At 53.7% G+C, this 26295-nt stretch overlaps 1 protein-coding gene across 2 annotated transcripts in view; it reads left to right on the top strand.

The window, feature by feature from the left end:
• Nucleotides 1-26295, top strand: part of PDE2A (phosphodiesterase 2A) — a 362760-nt gene that overhangs the window by 301698 nt on the left and 34767 nt on the right. For both annotated transcript variants that reach the window (XM_075919627.1, XM_075919628.1), the window contains 5 exons: nt 7945-8104; nt 8921-8973; nt 16096-16170; nt 17286-17327; nt 18107-18175. In XM_075919627.1, the coding sequence (XP_075775742.1) occupies nt 7945-8104; nt 8921-8973; nt 16096-16170; nt 17286-17327; nt 18107-18175 (399 nt within the window). The remainder of the gene's footprint in view (nt 1-7944; nt 8105-8920; nt 8974-16095; nt 16171-17285; nt 17328-18106; nt 18176-26295) is intronic.

Here is a 26295-nt window from a genome sequence, read left to right as displayed (position 1 = left end):
TCTGGGTGTGCCCACACGCGTGCGGGGGGGTCTGTGTGTGTGTACATGTAACCCACACAGCTAGCATGGTTCACTGTCCCTTGTAGTGGCATTTAGACCACGTACAGAGAGAGATAAGAACAAGGGAGCTCTACAGCCTAAGCTGAGAACCAGCTGGCTTTGTAGCTCAGGCTCTAGTGGCGCCTATGTTAAGCTCCTGAGGTCTGAGGTTCAAGTCCCTGTGGTGGGGGTTATACACACCTGTGCAGGGGGTCTGTAGGTAGGTGTGATCTGTGGGGGTAGGGGTTTTCTAGCAGCAGGCCTGTGTGCAAAGGGGCTCTTGAGGTGGAAGCGGGAGAGTGAGATGTGCATACACTCACTGGTGTCTCTTTGCTGACCCCAGGCTGGAAGGCTTCCCTTTGCTGCCACTAGAGTGAGAGTCATGTGGGGCGGGGAGGCGATGGGAAACAGCCAACCTATGGGGGAGGGGGAGCATGGAGATGGCACAGACAAGCTCCCTGTGGCTCAACAGAACAGGGACTGGAGGCCTTCCTTTGCTGGGTCCCCTGTGTGCCTTCCTCTGCCTGGAGCAGCGCTGCCCCCTGCTGGTTACAGCAGTAAAGCCAGTAAAGCCAGCATGAGCAGGATCTGATCCCCCCCCCCTTCCAGGTTCTGTGGATGGAGAATTCACCCCCATGGGGCACGCTGGACTCTCCCTCCCTGGCTGGGTTTCAGTCAAGACAGGCTGGCTCTGCAGCAGCTCTGCTCCAGGGATTACTGGGGGGGTAGGTCTCTGGCCTGGGTGGAGGCAGGATCACACACACACCCTGGGGGAGTCTGGCGCCGGAGCCAGATGCCCTGGCTCAGCATCTGGCTCCACTTGATTCAGGGTTTGCTCCTGGGCGTTCTCCTGGCAGGCGAGCGAGGTGCCTACCTGAGGCTCCCAGAGGGCCTGCTGCCGGCCACGCAAACCCGTTGGGGTTCCCTCATGTCGGGGAATGGCCGTTCCCGCGTCCACGCTGTGAGCTCATAGAGATGCGGAGGCCCGGGTCCAAAAGGTGCCGCCATTCGTGGGAACTTTCCCACTGATTTCACTGGGCTGCGGTGTTGGCCCTGGCTAGAGGGCCGGCACCTGTAACACCATTCTGCTGCGCTGGCCCAGAAGGGCCTCTCCAGCCCCCACTTGGCCACTGCTAACCCCCCCCTGTAGCATTGCTCATGGCTGGGGAGTGAGGACGCCTCCTCCAGAACAGAAAGGGGGTTTCTGGGCCAGGAGGGAGGCGGTTGAAGCTTCCTAGTGTCACCACTTCAATGCCAAGCAAGGAGCCGCACCTGCTCTGAAACGGAGGGGAGGCTACTTTGTCGGCCTGCAGGACCAAAGGTCCCATGTATATGGAAGATACATTCATTATAACTCCCTTGCTCCTCCCTACTCCCTTCCATCCGGGGATCTCCAAGCACTTTCACGGCATTAATTAAAGAAGTTAATACAGGCCCCAGCGGAGATGGGTCAGGTTGTGCCAGGTGGTGCACAGACACACCATGAGAGGTGGGCCCTGCCCCACACAGCTTGCAGTTTAACATAGATACGGGTGCCCAAAGAGTGGGGGAGAGACTACATTACTGTCCCCAGAAGCACAGAGAGGGGAAGAGACGGCATTTTTAGGCCAATTTTTCACTCTTCCCCAATTCTTTTTGATGAAACCCAGAAAAAAAAAACCTTTTGGGTTCCCCGTCCCCTTCCCTCTCGCCCTCTGTTGTCAGTGGCAAAGGGGACAAGGGGGAAGGACGTGGAGGGGGAGGGATGGAAGAAGGGGGTGGAGAATAAACACCGGTGAAATGACCGGGGCTCACCCCAGTTTGGGAATAAACAACACACGCGGAGCAAAGCTCCTTCTGAAGTTTGATGCACGCGGGCGCGAGCCCTTTGCAGCCAGCACGGCTGCTGGCAGTGACTGCCCTGCAAGCCCGGGGCCAGAGCCTGGGCACGAGCAGAGTTCGAGGGTGGTGTCTAAGGGGGCGCGGGGTTTTCTCAGCCTTCTTTGCGAGGGAGGAAAGCCGGAGGAAAGCAGCGGCGTTATTGGGTTCAGGAGCCAACGCCTCCTCCGCTCCGAGACCCACCGGGATCATAGGAAAATCCATACGGGCTTGTCAAGGCAATTAAGGCAGCTGAATGAGTGCGGGAGAGACATTGCCAGGTTCAATGCCAACGGAGCTAGCGGGAGGCCAGCTACATCTGTGTCAGTGCACTGCTGCCCTCTGCTGCATCCCGGGGGAACTGCTCCCTTCCATGCCACCGGAGTGCCCCACAACCTGCAATATACGCTTATCCCCACATGCCCCTCGGGGTCATGCTCTGATCTGCTTTGTGAGAAACTGAGGCGCAGGGAGGCTAAGTGACTCACCCAAGGCCCCACAACCTGTCCACAGCAGAGCCGGGAACTGAACCCAAATCTCTGCTCCCTGCCTGCTGGAGTGGGGCAGTGACCCTTCCTTTGGCTGCTCAGTGTGAGCTCTTCTGGGCGAGGGCTGTGTTGGATCGAGGCAGGTGCAGACGGTTCCCCAGCGGGCGTTTGTCTGCTGCTATCTGCTTCTTCGGCTGGCTGAGAAGAGAACGTCGTAGAACTGGGGCCTGTTTTTTCACCATGCTCCTTTTTCCCAGCCTGCAAATTCCTCTGCAGTTGTGAGGCCCCAGTTGCACCATGAGCACAGTTGTACTGGACCAGCAGACCAGGGCTGTGACAGCTCCCCCTTTCCTGTTCAACTCACCGGCCACCTCTCGTTTGCTTCCGCACTTACTGCCACGTCCCACCTCTACCGTACCTCGTGCCTGCCCCTGAGATCCCCTACTCCCAGGGGGACAACAGAAATCTTACTTCTGCAACTCTATGCTTCCTATAGAAACACCTTCCAGCAGGCCAGGCGAGCGCGAGCCGCGCCCCCACATTGCTTTGGTCCTGAAAGGCAGCGAATCTTCAAGCATCTCTCTCCTGGTACTAACTTACTGCAAGATGGGATGCCCTACAACACTGCTCTCCGAGCCCTGGCCGGTCATTTTAATTCTCTGCTCAGTGCTGTTGTAAGTCCTGTTCCAGTGCAGGGATACCTCACGATGCCCCTGACCTCTGCATTACGTCGCTCGAGAGCAACCTGTGAACTGGCCACTTTTGCAACTGAAACCACCAGGAATCTAATTGTCAGGAAGACGACCAGTTCTGTGAACCCTGAATGATTCCTTGTGATAAAAAGCCTCAGCTTGGAGAGAACTGTAGAAACCACCCAACACCGCCCATAGATCGCACCATCCACCATCCTGGACCCAGCACCAAATGTCTCCCAGCTTGCGGAGGTGAATACAATCTGATACCAGTCTGCAACCTGCAAAGCTCCTAAGTCCATCTCTACAAAGTCTACCTCCATGTGCCTTTGCCCTCCTACACCTCCTGTTGCTACTGTTGCGGTGACCCTAGCAACACAACCGATTTCCAAGAGTGCCCTGCCGAGGAATCAGTATGCAACCAAAATGGATGCTGTGCCGAAGTCTGGAAGTCTGCTGTCGATGTTGTTTTTGGAGTTCTTACAGGCCAGGACGATGGCAAACGGAATCCCAACGGGGTTCTGGTTGTGACAGGAGATCACACCCATGATGGCCAAAGGTGAGCCAGGACATTTGCCAATTCTGGTTCTCCATTCATTGTAATTTGACACTGTGCTTTCCACTAGCTCCTAAGCTGAATAGCATCCTCTCGACATCTAACCCGAGTATGGTGGATCTAATCATCCCCATCAGCTGCCCCCAAGTACAAAGACTGTAATATCTAAAGGAAAAATCTATGAAGCCCAAAAAGGAGTTTCTATTTTAGGAGGGATTCATCAAAAGGGTCGTCAGAGGGTATTAGATTCCCAATAGCACAGAACCTGTCCTGCAAACTGAGGATCGGCCACTACCAGGAATGGTTTCTGACATTGTTAGAGTGTTAGGTTCTACCCAAACAGTAGTGAAACACTGCTCAGTGCTCGCTTTGAAGGAGGCATGAGTCTTTATGACTCTTGATTTGTCATGCTGTGAGGTTTGTTCCATATTCCAGAGGACGATGTATGGCATTTTTGGAGAGAGAAGTTACTTTCTTTCCATCCCTTAATCCAGCCGAGTCTAGCATGTCATCCTAAAAAGGTTCAGAGACATGGACTTACTGTCAGCAGGAAGAAATGTCAATTCCATACTGTCTCAGTGACGCATACAGGATAGGCAATCTCTTGGAGTGGTATATAACCAAATGTAGTAAAAGTCATTCGTGACACATAAGAGTCTAAAAACAAGCGCAAACTTCAGTCCTTCTTGGGATTGTACGAGTGCTATTCAAAGTTTGTACAGCAGTTTGCTACGAAAATAGATTGTTTTGCGCCATCTCCTGGAAAAGGATGCAAAGTTTGAGTGGCACGTAGTGTGTAAAAATAGCTTTGCCAATTAAATCATGCAATCTCCAGCCGCCCAGCTCATAGAAGCAAACAATTGTTGCAACAGATGCTTGTGAGTTCTTGATTCTGTCTTGACTCAGCTAAAAAAATTGATAACACGTTGCTACTGCATTCGATTCCAGAGCCCTGGCGGATCCAGAAAAAATCGTATTCCTTCTTTGAGCAAGAAGCTCTGGCGTGTTTCTGGGCAGTAAGACATTTCAGAACCTCTCTGCGGGGGATGAGATGTAGCTTAAGATCTGATCACAACCCTCTTTCAGCTCTAGTCCCCATGAAAGGCTATGGATGAATAATTCCAATAATTGCCAGATGGGCCATGTAACTAATGGACTTTGATTTCCAAACAGTGAGTCTTTCAGGAGCCACGCACATCATTGCAGACTGTCTGTCTCATCTGCCCTTATCAAGAGAGAAAGTCAATGAAGAGTTTGCCATTGCACCTAGCTCTGTTACAACTCGAGGAATGAGCACAGTCTCGGAGTGGGCCAGAGCCAGGAGGGATGATAAGGTACATTAGGACCTAAAGAGTCACATAGTCATTGGATGGCCTTACCAGAGGATGCCATCCGAACTCTTGCCACTATGTTGAGATGTACCACTTGAGCTGTCCCTTGTCAATGAGTGCAAGCTGAGACCTGACCGTTTCCTTTTGCCTACGGTTCTGATGGAACAATTGCTGCATTAGGGTCATGAAGGACATGTGGGGAGGAGTCTAGCCAACAATTTGACAAGACTTCCAATGCACGGGGAGGAACAAGCAAGTTAACATAAGAACGGCCACACTGGGTCCGACCAAAGGTCCATCTAGCCCAGTATCCTGTCTGCCAGCAGGTGCTCCAGAGGGAATGAACAGAACAGGGAACCATCAAGAGATCCCTCCCATGTCACCCAGTCCCAGCCTCTGACAAACAGAGGCCAGGGACACCATTCCTGCTCATTCTGGCTAGTAGCCATGGTGGACCTGTCTTCCATGAATTTATCTGGATTATTTTTGAATCTTGTTCCAGTTCTGGCCTTCATAACATCCTCTGGCAAGAAGTTCCCCAAGTTGAAGAGTTAATCCAAAAGGTCATGGTTTGTGCTGCCAGTGAAAAGTCAGAGAAAATCTTCAACATGCCTCTTGTCCCAGTTGACTATCTCAACACTCCATGGGAGAAACTGGCTCTCAACACAATGGGACCATTTTGAAGATCAGCCTGGTACACCATGGTTTCTCCTAGTCCTGGAAAACTATCATTCAAAGTGGCTGGACGTTCCATTCACTGGAAAGGTGACCTCTGAAACCTTGATTAAGTTCATGCCACCAGTTTCACCCAAGAAGGATTTCGCAAGGAGTTGACAACTGATAATCAAATGCAATTGACATCTGCTGAAATTCAACCCTGGCTCCCCAGCAATGGTATCAAGCACAAAAAGGTTTCTTTTTGTCACCTCAGAGTTAATGGTCTAGAGCAGTGTTTCTCAACTTTTTTTTTTTAAAGTACCCCCTTTACAAAAAATAATAAAAGTCCCCGCAGTACCTACAGTTTTCAGACACACAAAATGTTTTTCTACCATTGCCACACATTTGTTTAAACAACTTAATCGCAGCCGGGCGGGTGATTAAATGTTTGGGTGTAAAAAGTACAAAAATAATAAAATGCTGTAAAACGTAAAACAAAAATTCAGTGTTCTCCAAATTTCACTTGTGTTGACGTAACCCCCCAGACTTCTCTCGAGTACCTCTAGAACCACTCGTCTAGTGGAGGGAATGAACGGACTAGTGAAAGGAAGTTTGCAACTTGGTTGTAAGTGAGACCCTGGAAAGAAGGACCAACAACTGAGTATCGCTCTTTGAACTGTTAAGAGGATGCAAAGGCAATGCATAACTTACTGCCTGTGAAGGGCCTGCATGCTTCTCCCCCCCTCCCCCCACACCCCCCCCCAATCAAATCCTGCAATGCAACTATTCGTGACTGTGTTGAGAAAGCACAGGAGAACTGCAGACGCCGTGGGGCTCAGAAGAACGGTGCTACGCCATTTCAGACCAGCGGGTTCTGTTTATGCAAAGCTGTCGTTCGGAGTCAGAAGAAGGACTTTGGGGAGGTTCGTGTCCTTTGCAGATAACAGAAACCCGAGCGGACTCTGCTGGATTAAGGGATGGAAAGAAATGGGACATTTCGAGGTTGTCTGCCACTCCCTCGCCAGCCGCTGGAGAAGAGAATGCTGATTTCCACCTCGGAGCAGAGAGCACCAATGCCACCAATAATGATGGTGGGCAAGCTACTGCATCTGGGACTTTGCCCCGCTGCCCGTTTTCGTTCCGGCGTCTCCATGCATGAGAAATGTAAGGCAAAGGCAGCTGCCTAAAAGATTTGGAAACCCTACAGTTGGACTCAAGTCACAGTTTGGAAACGATTGTCTGAACTTTGACTGTGGTTATTTTGTTGGGGAAGGGTGGGTTGTATCTAGCTAGGAGCAGGTAATCACCCCCGTTGGCAAGTCTGCTTCTGGGTGGTTCCTGTAACTCTGAGTCCAGGAATGACAATGCTCAGGATGCCCCAGTGGAGAGCAACGGGCGGGTGGAGAAGGAGGAGAAGACGAATGTGAGCTCTGTGAAAGAGATGGCAATAAACGTGATCTTTGGTGGTTGTTTAGCTTCCCGAGCCTTCTGAGTTCCAGACCAAAAAACATCTCTTCCTCTGTGTGTGTGTGTGTGTGTGTGTGTGTGTGTGTGTCTGTCTGTCTGTCTCTGACTCCTAGCACAGTAAGGCTTGCTTTTGGTTGTGGACTCCAGGTGCTTCTTTGATAATGGTGGGTGTATTACAACAACAATTCAAGGAAGGAGACAACTGCCTTGGCTTATTATTTAAAAGGCACAATAGTAAAAAAAACTTGAAGGAGACTTTCTCTGTTTCCTTGGGCTATTTTCTCGTACGGGTTTTAATTCTCAGACCTGGCACAGCGCTTCCTGGCAAGGGGAATTCATCTCTCAGTCTCTGATCTAATTTTTAAGCTAAAGTGCCTCTGAGCTTGGTAGTATGTACACAGCACCTGTCCGTTCCTGGATCCCCAAAAGCTGGTTAACTTTTTGTGCCAGCTGCCTGGCTCTTTGGAAGGAGTCCATCCCTAGCCTCTTCCTCTTCCAAGTCCTCCAGACTGAGACCTGGAAGTTCCCCCAGGAGCTGGTTCTAGGTGGGTGCCGTGGCCTGAAACATGGACTTGTCCATGTGCAGGCTGATGGGCATGTGAATGGGACCTGTGCCGCGGGCAGGGAGGGGAAGGCTTACAAGGGGTCTGGGTCTTGACGCTGTTCTCTCTCCCGCTCCTTGTGACTAGGAAAGAGAACAGCTGGACCAAGCTCTGTCCGTAACCAGCTGTGCCTGGTGTGTGGTACGCGGCATAGACCGCCTCGAGAATGGGAGGGAGGCAGAGTTATAGGAGAACGAGAAACCCCCTCTGCTGATCCTACTGACCCTTGCCTGCCCCTTGGCATGTGCCGTGCAGATCCTGGTGGCGTACCGGCGTGTCCAAGCCCTCCAGAAGCTGCAGCCCTGGCCCCAGGTCAGCCTGTCCACCAGCTCTTCCCAGAATTCCCTGGCCAAGACCGAAAGGGCGGCGGATGGCGGCTACAGCGACCTGGACCGCAAGATACTGCAGCTGTGCGGTAAGGGGGGGGGGGGCTCTCCCGAGCCCGAGAGGGGCCTCAGGGCAGATGGGGGCCAGCAGGCCATGCAGAATGGGACCCCCATATACGGGATCGTTGCCATTGGCACATGCTCCATCCAGGGACCCTGGAGCTATAGACAGGAACAAGGGCAGGCCCAGAGGAGTCACTGGAGCTGGTCTGGCCCAGCCCCTTTGTGCTACTCAGCCTCTAGAATAGGCAGGAAGGGGGAGGGAGAATGGACAGATGAAGTCCCAGAGACCTTTGCCCCATGGCACTTTCCCACCAGGGGCTGTCAGGTGGTTGGAGGCCCAGTCCAGCTCTGGGCCCTGCTTCCTGGCTCTGCCCCTGTGACTGGGAGACAGCAGGCGAGTTTTTGTCTCACTCTGTGCCTCAGTTTCCCCACATGTAAATGGGGACCCTGCCACTGAGCTGTCTCCTGGGGCAGAGGGGAGAATGAACGAAGCTGTGCCCGGCTCTCTGTGGGGAAGCCTGACTCGGACTGGCAGCTCCCACCCTGGCACATGTAGGAGGACCAAGAACTGCCCAGCCTCTGGCCAGTGGGAGATGAATGATCGGGGGGGGGGGGGCCACCAGCAAGAGGAGGAGGAAGATGTACAGTGCAGGGGTTTCCGGAAGAACTGACCTCCCAGGACAGCCTGTTCCCAGCCTGGGGAGCTGGCTCTGGCTGGGTTAGCTGCGTTGCTACCTGGCCTCTGGAGCAGGCGCGGTGGGGTCTGTGTATTAGGAGCTGTTACTACCTCCCTCCTGCCAGCCCATCGCACCTGCTAACGCGCTCCCTTGTGGCTCTTGCAGGGGAGCTGTACGACCTCGACGCGGCCTCGCTCCAGCTCAAAGTCATTAACTATGTGAGTATCTGGGCCCTTTGCTTTGCCTTCCGGGGAGGGACTGTTCTGCCCACTCTGCCTCGCAGGGAAACCCAAGGCAGCCTTGCCCTCAGCCTCGCTGGGCCTGTGATAGGGACGTAACAGTGTAGTCGATTAACCGATAAGCAAGAGCTTATAGGTCAATGCTGTAGACTACATGCATTTCCCTCCCCCCCAGCCCTTGCCAGTACATTTTTTAGCAGGCTGGCCAGCAGCCCAGCTCAGTCCTGGCTTGCGTCGGATCTCGGACCTACCCCTGCATTTCAATTGTATTAGGAGCCGGGCAGGCAGGCAGGCAGCTCAACTCAGTTCCAGCTCACACCAGGTCCAGGAGCTCAGACCCCCTGCCTAGACGGGGGCTGCTGCCACCCAATGCTGCTGCCTCTGTATCAGAGGCAGCAGCATGTGACAACAAGCAGCCGGTCCATGAGGGGAGCTGATTTTTTTAAACTGGCTGCCCTTGCGGACCAGCAGGGCCGTAACAAGGGTGAGGCGAGAGAGGCACTTGCCTCGGGCACATAGCTGAGGGGGCACAGAAAAATAATATAGAAAACTAATTATTTTGAGACAGCGTCGCTTCCCTCCCCCACCCATTAGCATCGGCCGGCCCGCAGTTTACATGTCAGGCTGCACGTTGCCGCTCCGCGATCCAACAGTCACCAGCCCTGGCGGCCGCCCAGCACATCAGCTGCTTCCAAGCCGTGCAGGAGGCTGGACAATGGCTGAGCTACACCAAGTGCTGCCTTAAGGTGCCCTAGCGCAGTTCCTGGGCACAGGGTGTGGGGCTGAGGGAGAAGGGGCTCAGATTGCCCTGCACAGAGGCAGAGGTGCAGGGGGTGAAGTGGGGGTGTCAGGCTGGGAGCCAAGACTTCTGGGTCTTGTCTCACCTTTGCCAGGGGAGTGACTTAGCTCTTAGGGGTATGTGATTAGAGCTGGGGGTCTGGGAGCTACGATCCCTGGGTTCTATGGGTCAGGGTCCAGGCCCTTAGCCTGTTGGAGTCACGGTTTCCCCTCCAAAAACTGGAGCCCATGCTGCTGAGCCGCCTGGGCCAGGTGCTTTGAATGTGCGACACAAACCCAGGGGACAAGGCAGTGACTGCGGCTTCTTGCGAAATAAATTTGCATAAAGTAAAATGAATTAGGAACGACCTTCGAGCATCCAGGGGTCAGGAGAGACGATCAAATACGTCCATCTTATCAATAGAACACGAGGTGGCGAATCATATTCATTTCAACGCAATTATTGATGAGTTTGCCTCATTAAAAGCGCGCAAAGTACAATTATAAACACCTACCTAATAGGACCTGACATGAGGGGGCGCAATTTTATAGTCTTGCCTCAGGCGCAGAATTAGCTAGTTATGGCACCGCAGACCTGCTCCCGCCTGACACCCTGCGCTGCTGCCTCTGATTCAGAGGCATCCCCATGGAATGGCCGGGGCCTCCACAGGAGTGGGGCCGGAACAAACTGGCTGCTGACCCTGCCCCCAGGGACTACAGTCGATTAACTGATAAGAATTCATGAGCTTATTCGACTGGTCAATTAACTGCTAATTAACATCTGTGGCCCATTACTTAGCATCACCTGACTGTTCCTAGCGCTGTGCGGATGTTAGCCGTTCCCTGCAGAGCGTCTTGCACACAGGTGGGCTCTGCTGGGGCTGGACCGAGCAGGGGGGGTCGCAGCACAGCAGAATAAGCAGGAAGAGACAGTGGGGATGTTTTATTTATCCATGTTTCTACTGTGCTTATTGCCCTAGCGAAGGGCTGGGATTGAGTGCCCGGGCCAGTCTCAGCAGCTTTGTTTAATTTACCGCCCCCCGGATCCCTGTTCTCACTCTTTTGTTTGCAAAGAAACCTCCCGGACAATGTCTGAAGTGGCATCACTAGGCTTCAGAGTGAACAAGCACAGCTCACACCTGTCTCTTCCCCTAGAAGGATTTAGTTCATGTGTGGGCACATTCTGAAGTTTTTCTTTGCTGAAGGGGCCTGTTGTCCAGGCAACTGCGGGTGGTGTTAGAAAGCTGCCAGCAGCCTGCAGCTGTCTGACTTCGGTGCAGGGAGCTCGAGAGAGCTCTCACAAGCTGTCAGTTGGGGCCAGGCTGGGAGCAGCTGGGTGCTGGTGGCTGGAGCACTGGCAGTTTGTGGAGCAGAGCAGCTGGCATGCTGCTGGGGGCTGCTGGGTTGTGTACAGGGGCCCGGCACAGTGATGGCAGGGAGCTGCTTTGGTATTTGGGGGGGCCATGCTGCCCTGGAGGGGAATGAGGAGCTGGTTTAGCATTGGAGGACAATGTGTCAGGCACAGGGACCTGGCACAGTGGCTGGGAGGATGCCATATTGGGTTCAGGGAGCCCCTATGGCATTGGGAGCCACTGGGAGTATAGGGATCTGGCATGGTGTCTGGGGATGGGAGTGAGCCGGCCTGGCATTCGGACCAAGCTGGGTGCTAATGATGCTGAAGATAAATACCAATAACCCCCTGGTTATTCATGAACCTATCCAGCTCAGAGTGTCTCCTCCTGCTCCCCTAGATGCTCTCAGGAGATCTGGGGCCCTTTACTGTGCCTCGTAGCCATTACGTGGTGTTGCTGGGAGCTGTTTAACAATGGCCAGGCTGCGCCCCAGAGGCAGCTGCATTCTTATGGTGTCGGGAGCCCACCCAGGACAAGGAGTGGTTGTCTCCACACTGCCGATGCCAGTCACGGCTGCCAGAAGTCAGCATGCAAACGGCTTCTGGGCTTGAACGAAAGGAGCAGGCCAGATGGCTCTGCAGGCACGGCTGGGGTCAGGCAAGGAGTGGAGCAGGTGGTGAGAGGCTGTGATTTGCCACAGGGGCTGCCCTAGGCCTGCGCTTGCCAGTTTCTTCCTTTGCAGTCGGAACCGATACTGTTGCAGGCTGCCCTGTAGTCACTGGCCAGCGTGAACCGGTGCAAAACAGGCTTCAGGGACAGAAAGAAGGGAAGCCAGTTACCACATTTGCAATGTGACATTTGAAGTGCGGCTGTTGTTTTAACGCCTCCCTCGGCCCTTCTTCGCTTTCGCTGAAGCGAGTGGTTCGAAGAATCCCCTGTGTGAGTCTCGGGGCTGGTGGCTGTTGTTAGGCAAGTCTGATCCCATTTCCTAAGAGACAAACCTGCAGCAAAGGGCGAGAGCAAAGAACAGCACCGAGAGAAAATGCAGCGTCTGACGCGGGTGTTGACTTTTACTGCTGGAAAAACACAAGCCTGGCACATAGTCCTATCAGCCTCTCGGAGACCTGGCAGACTTGGCCCAGCATTGTGCTCTGGGGTGTTGCTTTTAGCTGCCTCTTTCTGGTCATAGGCTTGCAAACAGGATATAAACTACAGTAAAACTCCAATAGTCCGGCATCCAATTGTACTGCACTCCTGATAGTCCGGCATCAAAATGGCAAGAGTCTAGTGAGTGAGCTTCGGCAAAAAATGAGTCACAAGGCAGCAACAGCAGCAGCTGAACCGAGTGAAAAGGGTAAAAAAGGGTTAAAAAAACTATAACGTCACAGTATACTGTATATGGTATGTACGATAAAAAGGGTTAAGAACACTTTATATACGTATATAATGTATACAGTATATATATAACCAGCTTATAGTACCTCCTGATAGTCCGGCATATCCGATAATCTGGCACCACCTAGGTCCCAAAGGTTCCGGATTATCGGAAGTCTACTGTACTAGCAAATTTACCCAGGCTGTGTCGAGACTGCAGGCTTCTTTCGGAAGAAGCTTTTCTGGAAGAGATCTTCCGGAAAAACTTCTTCTGAAAGAGAGCGTCTACACAGCAAAAGCGCAACAAAAAAGCGATCTGCTTTTTCGACAGATAGCGTCCACACTGAACGGACACACTCACATTTTAGCAGTTATTTACTGTGGATTGAATGGCCACTAGGGCACCTGTGCTTTTTCCTCTTTCCTCTTCTTTCGAAAGAACTCCCTCTTCCCCGTCCACACAAGCCTTTTCCCAAAAGAGCTCTTTCAGAAAAAGGCTTCTTCCTCATAGAATGAGGATTACCAATGTCGGGAAAACCCCTCTGTTCTTTCGATTTCCTTTTGAAAGAATGCAGTGTGGACGTAACTCAAGTTTTTCGGAAAAACTGCCATTTTTCTGAAAAAACTCTGTCATGTAGACATACCCTCAGCGTTGCTCGGGTCCTTAACTCAACTAAGGGTTGTTTTTTAAAATAGAAGGAAAATGTACATGCTTTGTACACAATTACATTTTTCAAAAATGCAGTGTTCTTTTTATGACGTTAATGTGTATTTGGGATTTCTTAAAAAAAGGGATTGTTAAAACTCTCCCATTTTTTTAATCATTTTTTAAAATCATAATTCCATCAAGTATATTTTTTTCTCTATCCCTATAAATGCTGATCACTCGCTATGTTTTAACAAAAAAGGGCTCTAGTCAATTTGGTTCCCAATAACATTTTCTTTTATTTTTCAAACTGTAAGCATTGATTTAGCTATGCCAAAACACAGCACTACTCCAAATTTCACCATTTCATCCCATTTCTATAAGGCATATTGAGACGTAATCCTATTCCAAATTCATCCTATTTTTCTGGCTCATCTTGATTCAACATTCACTTAGCTCTTTCAGAATTCACTCAATTATGTCAGTTTTGAGGACTGTACCTGCTTTGGGGATTCTGTCTCTCTTCTATTTGGTTTTCTGAGAAGCAATCCCATTCCCGGCACATCCCATTTTCCTGGCACAATCAAACCTCGACTTTGCTTTAAGTTATGATAAGAGGAAGCTGTAGACTGAATTTGGTGGTCCTAGCTCTTACCATGTAGGAGTTCTTGATCAAACAGACAAACTCTCTGAAATATATCGTAGATACAGTGTTGGCTGACTAAGCCACGCTGTGATTAGTCAGGAGGAAAAAGGAGGAGGAAAGAGGGACATCCCAGGGAAAGAAAATTGACTATAATAACAATGAGAACTTGTGAGTGGGAGGGAGTGATAGCTAAGGGTTAGAGCAGGGTGTGTTGGGAAGGGGGATTTGTATGTTCCCTCCCTTGCTCTGGGAGGGAGAACAGCCTAGGGGTTAGAGCAGGGATCAGGATTCCTGGGTTCTCATTCCTGGCCAAGTCACTGCTCTGTGCCTCAGTTTCTCCCGGCATACAATGGGCATAACAGTAGCACCCAGGGATGCCCTGAAGACGAGCTAGTGTCTGTGAGATTGTGGCTGGCATGTGTTACTAAGCGTGGATCCGGGAGCCAAATGGGAAAAAGACTCTGAGCAGTGTCGGATTTCTGCATAAACTACAGCTGAGGACCTCAGAATATGAGAGGCTTCTAAATACAAAAAATTACTAGTTTTTAGTTGCATCCTAGCCTATGTACAATCCTAGATGCAAATGAAAAGTTTTATTATTTCTCTTTTCGTTGTCCTTTCTGTTAGAATAAACCACCTTTTTTTGGTAATGCTCTACTAGATAAATTCATGGAGGTTAAGTCCATAAATGGCTATTAGCCAGCATGGGTAAGGAATGGTGGCCCTAGCTTCTGTTTGCCAGAGGGTGGAGATGGATGGCAGGAGAGAGGTCGCTTGATCAGTACCTGTTCTGTTCACTCCCTCTGGGGCATCTGGCATTGGCCACTGTTGGCAGACAGGATACTGGGCTGGATGGACCTTTGGTCTGAGCCAGTGTGGCCGTTCTTATGCGTGGGCGGCAAAGCGGTATGATCATTACACCCAGGCCGGCGAGCCCCCGGGCCCAGGGAGCAAGGCTGGGAGCACTAGCAGGAGGGGAAAGAGAAACAGGCTCTGGGCAGGGGGGATTAGGGAGTAAAACCAGCGGTCAGACTAGGAGGGCCAGGCAGGCTCTTGCAGTAAAATCAGGGAGTGGCTACTGCTCGTCCGTGTTTTGCCCTCTGCCTCTGGATCCTCCCAGCACGCAGTCGGTGCTGGAAAAGCAGCCGGCAGGCGAACTCTTCCCTGGCAGGCTGCTGGCGCATGTGCGCTGCTGGGTTAGCAGGGACATTGAAACCAGAGCCATGAGGGCTGGGCCAGCCGACAGCCCCAGCCTGGCTTCCAAGGGTAAGGTAGGAATGGTCAGAGTGAGCGTGGTGGCAGTGAAGGCTAGCGGGTAGAGCACTGAACCACCAGATAGGAGACCTGGGTTCTGCTCCCTGCTGGGTGCCTTGGGAAAGTCCTGTGCCTCAGTTTCCCCTCCCATGCTGGGTTTTTAGATTGCAGGCTCTTTGGGGCAGGGACAGTCTCCCACTATGTGTCTGTCCAGCACCAGGCACCATCCCGCAGTGCTACTGTAGTACCCTTAATAAGAAGGGCTGCGACGTGTCCCGGGCCTGTCCACGCAGACAAGTGCCACATGATCCCCTGCCCAGGGCCTCCCACGAGTTGACCTGGCAGACGGCCCGAGCGCTGAGACCGGTTCCCTGCTTCCAGCCCAGGCTGGCTGCTCAGAGAGCCCCATCCCCCACTGAGAGGAGGGCAGGCCCCTGGCAAGAGAGGGAGGCTCCAGCCATGGGGAAGGGGAGATGGGACCCAGTGCAGAGCGATCGAGCTGGGCTGCGTGAGCGGTGTCCATGCTGTGCCCCGCTCTGAGGGCGATGCCCCGGGCTCTCCGTCGGCACTAGAGTCAGAAGAGAAGCAGGGGCCGGTCCTGCTGTTGCCTGCATAGAGTGTGGAAAAGAGAATGAAAAAAAACACTTTCTGGTGTCCTCGGCCCCTTTTTCTCTTGCTGTACGGGCCCAGCACCTCGCCGCAGCCAGGCACAGCCCTTCTGGGGAACCAGGATTCTGGGTTCTCGTCCACCCTCTGCCACTGACTCCCTGCCTGCCCGTGGGCAAGGCCCACAGCATGCCGTGCCTCAGTTTCCCCACCTGTAGCCAGTAAGTGGGGAAGCCCCCCCCCTCACCGGCCGCCTTTGTAAGTGCAAGTGCCAGGCTGTGCTGAGTTATGGGGCCCCAGCAAACAGCTTGGCTCAGCTGAGCTGCGGGGAGCCGGCTGGGGGCAGGTCTGAGCGGGGAAGGCTGGCAGGTGGGTCCCAGGGCTTGCTGCCTGCTCTAAATGGGGCCACTCAGCATCACTCACCACTGCCCCTCTCTCTCGCCCAGCTGAAGCAGGAGACCCAGTCCCCCTGCTGCTGCCTCCTGCTGGTCTCGGAGGACAACCACCAGCTCTTCTGCCAGGTGGGTGGTGCTGCGTCCCCACGCGGGCTGGGCCAGTTCCTGGGGGAGTCCGGGGGTCTCCCTAGGAACAGCCGTGGTGCAAGGAAACCCGGCTGCCCTGCATCCATTCATCCGCCTGCCCCTGTCCATGCTGCTCTGCTGACTGCAGCTTTCCTTCCCCTGCACTCCCAGCCTCCCTGTCACGTGGGGGCCGGATCCAGTAAGGTGCTCCCCTGGTGTCCCTGGGGTCAGTGCTCAGCACCCACAGCACTGGGTCTGCAGGGTCTCTCCGGGGAAGGGGCCTGACTGCCCCTCACACCTGTGTGGTACAGGGGAAGTGGAGGGGGGGCATGCTGGTGACCCTGGCAGAGGCACCGTGGAGCCACGCTGGTTTGAGTGGGAGGGGACCCAGGCCGGGTCCCCTGGCCGGTGACTTGGCCCGGTTCCCAGGGCACCTGAGATGCGCCTGACTCAGGGGAACAGAGCCAGCCAAAAACCAGCCCTTCCCACCCGTGACAAATTTTGAAATCAAAGAAAAAAAAGTCTCCTAAGGAGGGAGGGAGGGAAGGAAGGAAAGAAATGTGTTTGGGGGGAAGACAGAAATGTTTGGCTGGCTCCCCGGGCGCTGGGAGCTGGCTGCCCGATTTCACAGAGACAACTGCCCAGGGAGCCAGGGAGATGGGTAGCCCAGCGTGCCAGGAAGCGACAGAGTCTGTAGCCCCGGCTCTGCCTGCCAGGTGAGCTGGGGAGAAGCTGGGATCCCAAAAGGCGGCAGAAGGTGGAAGAGGTTCCCAACTGGAGTTTGCCAGGATCTGTCGACCCTGGTGTTGAAACTGACACGTTCCCGGTTTTGAAGACCAGGCCTTTCCGGATGGAAAACTGCCAGGAATTGCCAGGAATCCAGCTCCCTCCGCCCCACGGGCCCCGAGCTACAGGAAAGGTCCAAGTCAGAGTCCCAGCTCGGGGACACGTTAATCAGCAGCCAAGCTCTGTCCTGCCCTGCACCTTGCTGCCTTTCCCTTGTGCCTTCCCTCCCTCACTGGCTCTCCCCCGTGCTCCTCTTCCGTGGGCTGGTTTTCCAGCACGCCGGTTCCTCTGCTCCCTGGCCCTCACCGCTGTGTTTCTTGTTTCCTCAGGTCGTGGGAGATAAAGTACTGGATGAGGAGATCAGCTTCCCTGTAAGTCCTTACACGGGCTCTGTCCAGCAGCAAAGCTCGGCTCTGGAAATCCAGGCCCTCTGGGGTTTGACTCAGCCCTGCTCCGGAGAGGGAGCTAGTGCACACCGTGACAGTCCTCATGCTTCTAGGCATGGCCAGCGCCCCAGCTGGGGTCAGGCAGGAATTCCCAGCATAGGGTGGCACATTTACAATGGGGAGGGGAGGGCGATGAGGACCCAGACACCACCCAGTGTGGACGTAGCTCCAAAGCTAAGGTTGTGCATTCGGCTCAGCCCCATCCTAAGCTGGGAGTCTACAAGCATTTTAGCCTTGGCCCCTCAATTTGACCCCAGCGGAGCCATTGGCTTCTCCAGCGAGGGCATCCTGCTCCCCTCCTGGGCCACACGCAGGGAAGCCAAAACTCAGGCTGAGGTGAACCTGGGCCTGCCTCCGTCCTCGCCTTGTGAGTCTGGGACGACCCCTCCTCTTTCTCCAAGGTTTCCTTCAGGCAGACCCATTTTAAAGCCAGTCAGAACATATCTGGCGAACAGCCGGCAGCTACCATCCAGCTGCTGGGGAACACACATTGCCAGATGTTACAGTCCAGATGTTCAGCCCCAGTGTCAATGGAGCTGCCTCATAAATTGTCCTTTTGGCCTTGCCACCACCCTAGACATCCAGCCAACAGGCAGAACCATCCTGTCCTGGGAATATCCCTTCTTGTTCCCCAAGGGGAGGGGGGCAATCAATCTTGGGCTAGCCAAAAAGGAGGCTCCTGATGCGCGTCTCTTTGCCTGCAGCTGACGTTTGGGCGTCTGGGGAAGGTGGTGGAGGAGAAGAAATCCATCACCCTACAGGACATCAGCATGGTACGTACCTGGGGTTGCCCCAGGCTTGGGGCCCAAGCGCAAAGGCCCCAATAGGAGCCTCGAGCGGACACGCGGGAGGATATACTCCGTTGTTAAGGCAGGGGTGGGCAATTATGGCCCGTGGATCCCAAGCCTTTGAATCTGGCCCCTCCCGCCCCTGTGGGCTCGGAGCAACTCCATGCCACTCAAAGCAGCTGGCTGCTCCATGTGACTCTCTGCACGGTGCATGGGTGGGAGAGTTTGCACACTGTTCCTGCCCCCAGCACAATCTCTCCGCTTCTATAGGATGGAAAGTGGCCAATGGGAGCCGGGGGTGGGGCAGCGCGCAAAGCCTCCCGCCTTGCCCTCGCAGTGCAGGGAGCCACATGGAACAGCCCACTGCTCTGAGCGGTCTGGGATTGCTGGCAGGCAGGGAAGTCTGCCTGAGGGTCCTGCTGGGCTGCTGGCCGGGAGCTGCTTAGATAAGAGCCTCATGATCTGAGCCTGCCTCTGGCACCCCACCCTCTCCTGTGCCCCATCTCCCTCCCAGACCCTTCACCTGCTCCTACGTCCCTCCCCCAGGCCAGAATCCTCTCCTGCATCCACACCCGCTCCCGGACCCTGCACCCCAGTCCCTTACCCCAAGCTCCCTTCTGCACCCAACCTCCACCCCAAACCCTGCACCTGCTCCATAGAAAAGTGCAGCCCTTGACCACGTACCAAAAACTTGGAGTGGCCCTCCGTCAAAACTTATTGCCCAGCCCTGCTCTAGGGCAGCCGCTCTTGGATGCTGCCATGCTGGGCCCAGTATCAATGCAAGTGACCAACAGATCCCGGCATTGTCACTGCGGAGTCTGAGCCCTGGGGGGGGGATAGGAGAGGGCTGAACATGTAGGAACCTCTCTCTCAGCCGCCGGCCAGTCTCCAGAGCCTGCCTTGTCCTCACTCAATAGCTGATCATGTGCGGGTGCTCCGACACTAGGGTGAGGGGCACAGCGTAAGGAGCAGGATAGCAGCCAGGCCAGTGGTAGAGAAGTGGCAGAATTTTCCCATGCAGGCCTGAGCCACATAATGGTCACTTTGCGGCACATGGCTTGGTGCCTGGCCCTGGCTGCCGGGCTGTCCAAGGACATGCTGCTGCCGGGGTGGAAGGAACAGTCGGAGGCCCTGGATTAGCTCCGTCACTGCCGGAATAGCTCAGAGATAGCTGGATGGAGGGGCCCGTGTGTTCCTCTCTTCTGTCGGAGGGCTCAGCAGAACCACAGCTGCAGAGAGATTGTCACCGACCCTCACATGTTGTTATAGTGACACCATCGGAGCAGTTCTCCCAACAGCCCCACTGGGTAGGAGTGTCAGACGATCACCCAGAAAGTGTGTGTGTCCAGGGCCAGGTCTGCAGAGCATGCCAGGCAGCTGCGTCACAGGGGCTCAGTCTAGCGGTACCTTCCAGCAGGACACACACGTTTTTTAGTATCCCTGCCCTGCACTAAGTGAGTCAAAGGACCAGCTGATGAGGGGATGCCACTGTCTTCTATTGGGTGGAATCGGAACTGCCCCATACAGCTAACAGCTAAAGGTGAAAGGGTCCTGCTTTTGGAGCAGGGAGATCTAAGCGGTGTCTCCGAGTTGTCCTGAGCAGCTGTGGTGCACCTCAAAGCAATAACAGTGCACCACTAGAGGAGCGTGGTATTGTTCCAGAATCAACACAGTTATCCTAGTTGGGCAAACTGAGGCATGGGGAGGGGAGATGATTTGCCCAAGATGATACAGAGACTCAGTGACCGATCTGGGCACAGATCCCAGGCACCCTGACTCTCAGTTCAGCGCCCCATCTTCCAGACCATGCTGTAATCAGGGAGGCTTCCCTGAGCAGGTATGTTTCTAGTGGGGTCCCACAGGGACTGGAGCGTGGTTCAGTATTTTTCTCGGTGACCTAGAGAAAAATAAAAAAATAATCATTGATAGGATTTGCCGATGACTTGGAGGGGGAAGGGGAAATTTCGAACAGGACAGATCACTAAGGCAGAATGCCCTGGGCCCCTTGATAATCTGGGTGCAAGCAAACCACATGCATTTCTGTGCGACCCAAGAGAGTTATACACCTGAGTACTGGCTTAGTACTTGTATTTCAAAGGGTGGCTCCTGGAGTAACAGCCACACAAGAGCCAGCCAGCATGTCTGGGAAAGGTCAGCCAGGTGGATGGGCCCACCAAAAAATATTCAATAGACAAGGAAGCATGGGAGGTACCAACTACGCTGAATGGACCTTCCTGCCAATCTTCAATCTGGCATCCACGAGCAAAGAACCAAGTCATGCATGGTCAGGAGACTCGCTCATGCGACACCAAACTCCATCTTGGAATAGGCCAATGAGAACAATGGGATTCTCTCCACGTGGCCGAGGGTCTAGAAATCCTGCTTCTTCTCTGGGGAGGATCTTTGCTATGTACTGAAACTTGGACCAAAGGACCGATGGCCCATGCTAACAACAAAGATACTCCAGACTCTTTACACCAGCAGTTTATTTCATCCCTGCTACAAGCCTGCATCAAGAACTTGGCAGCTGGTGTATATATTTTGAGAGCTTCAACAGTTCGATTTCTTTTATTTCTTTCTTTTTATGAATATATTTTTAGATGTTAGATTTTAAAGGTAGGGTTGCCAGATAGTTTCACCAAAAATACCAAACACGGCGGGGAAAAATTGGTTGAGCAAAAAACAGGGACCAAAGTTGTTGAGCAAAAAGAAAAAAAAATCCTTTAAATTCTTCCACACTCTGGAAGAATGTCCCAAGCAGCCTTCTGGCCAAGTACATGCCCAGTATTTTCTGGGTTTTTTTGTTTTGTTTTGTTTTGTTTTTTTACCAGACAGAGACCGCAAATACCGGCCTAACCAGTCCAATACCAGACACCTGACAGCCCTATCTAAAGGTCTGGCCATCAGCGTGATTTCTGGGTAAGGTCTACATTACAAATTGACCTGGAAATGTGGCTGGTCTTTTGGGATCAGAAGAACTTATTTGATGAGATTGTTTTTCACAACTTCTCCTCCTAAGGAGTGGTGCTGGTGGTGGCCCAAGAGAACTGGAGGCTGTGTCTAGACTGGCAAGTTTTTCCGCAAAATCATCTGATTTTGCGGAAAAACTTGCCAGCTGTCTACACTGGCCATTTGAATTTCCGCAAGCACACTGACGATCTCAAGGAAGATCATCAGTGTTCTTGCGGAAATACTGTGCTGCTCCCGTTCGGGCAAAAGCCCTCTTGCGCAAATCATTTGCGCAAGAGGGCCAGTGTAAACAGCACAGTACTATTTTCCGCAAAAAAGCCCTGATCACGAAAATGGCGATCGGGACTTTTTTGCGGAAAAGCGTCCGTGGCCAATCTAGACGCGGTTTTCCAAAAATGCTTTTAACGGAAAACTTTTCCGTTAAAAGCATTTTCGGAAAATCATGCCAGTGTAGACGTAGCCGTAGTGTCTCAGGGAATTGCTTGTCTGGCTGCTGGATAGCCAGCATGGTGCTCTTTGCGGCAGGTTTGGTGCCTTATAGTGGAGCGCCCCCAGTGTTGAACTTTCAGTAGCCCAGTCTTTAAGCAGTTGGCCCTGGATTGATGCTCCTCGATAGTGTCTCCTTAGCCACATTCCCAAGTCAATGTATAGCTTACAGTCTTACCCCGAAATCACGCCATCGACAGTCCTTTAGAATCTAATAGTGGTTCCCAAACTTTTTGGCATCACCACCACCCCCCAAAACTTGTTGAGCAAAAACTTGGGGGGCAATTGATGGGGAAGCCTGAGTATCTCATGTCCCCCCTGGAATTTCTTCATGCCTCCCAGGGGGGCACACCCCCCAATTTGGGAACCCATGATCTAAGAGAAACCTGGTAACTGGCCGCTCCGGTGTGTTTCATTTACCAGCTCCCTGGCCATGGAGCCTTGTGGCTCCCATTCACTCCGGTTCGCTGCTTGAAGCCAAGGGGAGCCATGGGATGGGATGGGCTGCTGCTTCCCGCGGCTCCCCTTGGCTGCAAACGGCAAACCGGAGCCAATGGGAGTCGCGAGGCTCCGTAGCCACAGCGCCAGTAAGTAAACACACCGGAGCGGCCAGTTAGCAAGTTTCTCAAAGTGGCTTCGCAGACCCATTGGAGACACACTGGTCTCAGGGGTTATTTAGAAAAAGAAAGGGAAGAGTTAACACTGTTAAAGGGATCAAACCCAGACAACGATTGCTGAGGTCTCGGTGCAGGATGTCGCAGTGATGGAACCAACTGCTGGCTCAAGCCAAGTCTTTGGGGTACCTCCATGGCTGGGATGGGTCGTTCAGTCGTGAGAATGGCCAGGGAAGGAACAGATACAGGGAATCAACAAGTGATTCCCCCTCCCCCCTCGTCGCCCATTCCCAGCTTCTGGTAAACAGAGGCCAGGGACACGCTGGCTATTAGCCATTGGTGGACTCCCCCTCCAGTCCTTTGTTTAGCGCGTCAGCGTGTAGCAAAGTTCCTCCAGAGGGGAGAAGCAAATGGGAGGGTTTCCAGGGCCTTTTATATCTTCTGCCATGTAGAGGGAAGCCCCTTGTTCTTGCTATGGAACACAGCAACAAGATGGAGTTTGGAGTCCCCTGGGCAAGTCATATGTCCATGAACAACTCCTCTCTTTACAGTGTGGCAAGGGCCCCTCCTACCCAGCCACCACTGGGCAGGCCTCTCACACCTAACCCCAGAGTTTGGGTTTTGCAGCAGGTCTCTGTGGTAGGGAGCTATGTCTCCTCAGACTCCCTCCCTCGCTAGCTACCTCCGCCTAACGCTGTTACAGAACGTTCTCTCAAACGTCTTCCTCTCTGTCTCCCCACCACCTCCCTTCCATCCTCTCACCCTTCTCCCCAGCTTCCAACTGCTGAGGCTTTTAAAGGCCCTCAGCCAGCCAGCAGAGAAGTCAGCTGGCCCCAGTCTGCCTAAGCCCGCTCCCTCCCAGCTGCGTCTAATTGGCCTGCAGTTCTCTGCTTCTACTTAGTTTTTTTTTACCCTTTTGGGCTGCCTTTTTCCCTCTCTGCAGCAGCTCCCTGGCCTGACCCTACCACAACAGGTCCAAGCCAATGCCCCCAGGGTTGTCTAAACGCTCCGGCTGTGTCTACATTGGCAAATCTTGCCATCTGTCTACACTGGCTGCGAGTATTTGCACAAGAACACTGACGTTCTACTGTATGAAATACTTGCGCAAATACTCTGACGCTCCTGCTCAGGGATAAGTCCACTTGCGCAAGTGTTCTTGCGCAAGAGGCCAGTGTAGACAGGTAACATCAATTTCTTGCACAAGAAAGCCCAATGGCTAAAATGGCCATCGGAGCTTTCTTACGCAAGAGAGCGTCTACACTGGCCCGAATGCTTTTGCGCAAAGGCACATGCCAGTATAGACGCTCTCTTACTCAAATACTCTAACACAAAAACCCTTGCATTTAGAGTATTTACACTAAACCTTGCCACTCTAGACGTAGCCTCCCAGGAAAGCCCATCAGATGTGGACTGGCACTTCCCCAGGTCCAGTGTCAGTCAAGTACTTCTGCCGACTGGAATAGACGCTTCTCCATACGTTGGCCGGAGCGCCCTCCTCTTAGTGCTTCCCAAAAGCAAACGTCTGAAATCCAAGCACAGAGCCAGTCCTCATCACTCCATATCCACCTGGGAAACATGCATTCCGGTGGCATAATCACACCCAGCAAATGACACGCTCCTCCTTGACCCCTGTAGTGTATGCGATTAGCTTCACACATGCAAACACGGCTGATTTGTAGGTTCCTCTTCCAGTCAAATCACGTCGCACCTGCCTGGTCCTCCTGCTCTCTGTTCAGTACGGAAGGGCTTGGCGTCTTTGGGTGTTTTAAAGACTAGAATCAGCAATGCCCGTCCCCTCTTGGGCAGGGCCAGTCACGTGCTGCGCCTCGCGGGCTCTGGCACGGCCAAGATAAGCATTTGGTTTCTGCCCTCGGCAGCCCCCGCAGTGCTGGAGCTAAGCAATTCTAAACAGAAAGGCCATGTGGTCCAGCAGTTGCAGAGGGTAAAACAGCTGTTTGGATTGACTCCCAGCAGTAAATCCTACAGAAGGTGATGGAGTAACAGGCTGTGGAAAGTTTGCTCCCCAGACGCCTTTCTCATTGCTCCTCTTTCTCCTTGAGAAGCCATTTGTGACAGATCTACGTTGCAGGACCTCCCCATGGCAGCAGCACCGGGAACAGACTGTTCCTCTCGTCCCCATGACCCAGACACTCCGAGCGAGGCTAGAGATGGGGATCAGAGGCAGCTGCCGCCGCCTGGCTGTTATCATCGGGTGGCAGCTCAGCCATCTATGTGGGTTGAATGAATAATGTTAATGCCTAGCTCTTGCCTAGAGCACCGTCCTCCACAGAACGCAAAAGGCTTTAGTAGCATCACCGCTGTTCTAGAGATGGGGAAACTGAGGCACGGGGCAGGGAGGTGACTTGCCGAGGGTCACCCGGCCAGTCAGTGTCCCCAGTGCAGTGCTGTGTCCTCCAGGCCACGCTGCCTTCCAGTTAGGGCATCGGTTCTCAAACTGGGCTTGTAATCAGGGGTCATAACATCCTGGATCCTTTCCCTGTTGCTAACTGGGCAGGTGATTCCCGCCGGACGGGGGGAGACACAGTCACACGTGTAGCTAGTGTGTTGCCATGGCTGTGGTTCATAGCACCTAACTCCTGCACCTTTCCTCAGCTTGTGCTCAGCTGCAGTGTAAGGGGCGGGCAGCCGGGCAGGTTAGAGGGGGACATGCCTCCCCTTCTGGAGCTCCCTGAGCCTCCCCCACTGCCATTTCGGAGGGCGGGGGGCTGCAGCCGCACAAACTGGGTCCCTCTTGCTTTTCCTGCTTCCTGATTTCAGTGACTAGGGAGTGATGGAAACAAGCCCAGCCCGCCACATCCCTCCTCTGCCCTCCCCTGGGCAGCCCGGAGCGAGTGAATGCAGCAGGGTGGCACTTTCTCCTCCCTCCCTAGTCAGAGGAAGCAGGAAATGCAACAAGGACCAGGTATGGGCGGCTGCAGCCTCCCTGGCCCCCAAAATGGAGGCCTTGACCCCCGCACTTGCCCCTACACTCCCCAGGCACCTGCACCAAGCTCCCTTCCCTGAATCCTGCATCCCCAATCCCCCTGGCTCTGAGTCCCCCCACACTCCCAACCCTCTGCCCTAAGCCCATCCTCATACTCCCCAACCCTGGCTCCTGCACCCCAAGCCCCCTGCCCTAACTCCTGCATCCCCCACACCCCAACCCTTTGCCCTGAGGCTCCCGCACCCCACCCCACACTTACATTTCTTACAGCTAGTGTAGCGCAGCTCCCACCGCCCCGCGCTAAGGCCCTCCCCAAGGAGGGGCAGGTTGTGATGGGACAGGACCTGTTCGAAATATCAGCTCCTTCTACTGAGGAGCAGAGGGGTTATTTGAACTCAGAGTGGGGCACTGGGGCGACCGCTGCTGGAATCCTGGGCCAGGTCCGCCCCACACAATTCAAGACGGAGGTTGATAAAGCCGGGTATGTCTACACTAGAAAGTTAGTTCGAACTAACGGACGTTAGTTCGAACTAACTTTCCTATGCGCTACACTAGCGCTCCGCTAGTTCGAATTTGAATCGAACTAGCGGAGCGCTTAGTTCGAACTAGGTAAACCTCATTTTACGAGGACTAACGCCTAGTTCGAACTAGCTAGTTCGAACTAAGGGCTGTGTAGCCCTTTAGTTCGAACTAGTGGGAGGCTAGCCCTCCCCAGGTTTCCCTGGTGGCCACTCTGGCCAACACCAGGGAAACTCTATGCCCCCCTCCCGGCCCCGGACCCCTTAAAGGGGCACGGGCTGGCTACGGTGCCCGTGCCAGGTGCAAGCCTGCCAGCACCCAGCTAGCAGACCCTGCACCTGGCACGGCACAGAGCCACCCACCCGATGTCCCCCAGCCCACCCCCTCTTGCCGGGACCAGGCTGGCGGCTCCCGGGAGCTTGCCCTGGACCGCAAGAGGCGGGCACCTTCCTGGGCTAGTGCGGACATCGTGGACCTCGTCCACGATCTCCGCACTAGGCACAGGAAAGTGGCCGTCTAGGGCAGGAGAGCTGCCAGCCTGGCCACCCAGGACCAGGTGTGCATGAAAATCA

The sequence above is a fragment of the Pelodiscus sinensis genome, chromosome 1, assembly GCF_049634645.1.
Source record: "Pelodiscus sinensis isolate JC-2024 chromosome 1, ASM4963464v1, whole genome shotgun sequence".
In the NCBI taxonomy this organism is placed as follows: domain Eukaryota; kingdom Metazoa; phylum Chordata; order Testudines; family Trionychidae; genus Pelodiscus; species Pelodiscus sinensis.
Note: the sequence above shows the minus strand (reverse complement) of the source record. Positions and strands in the feature narration are given on the sequence as shown.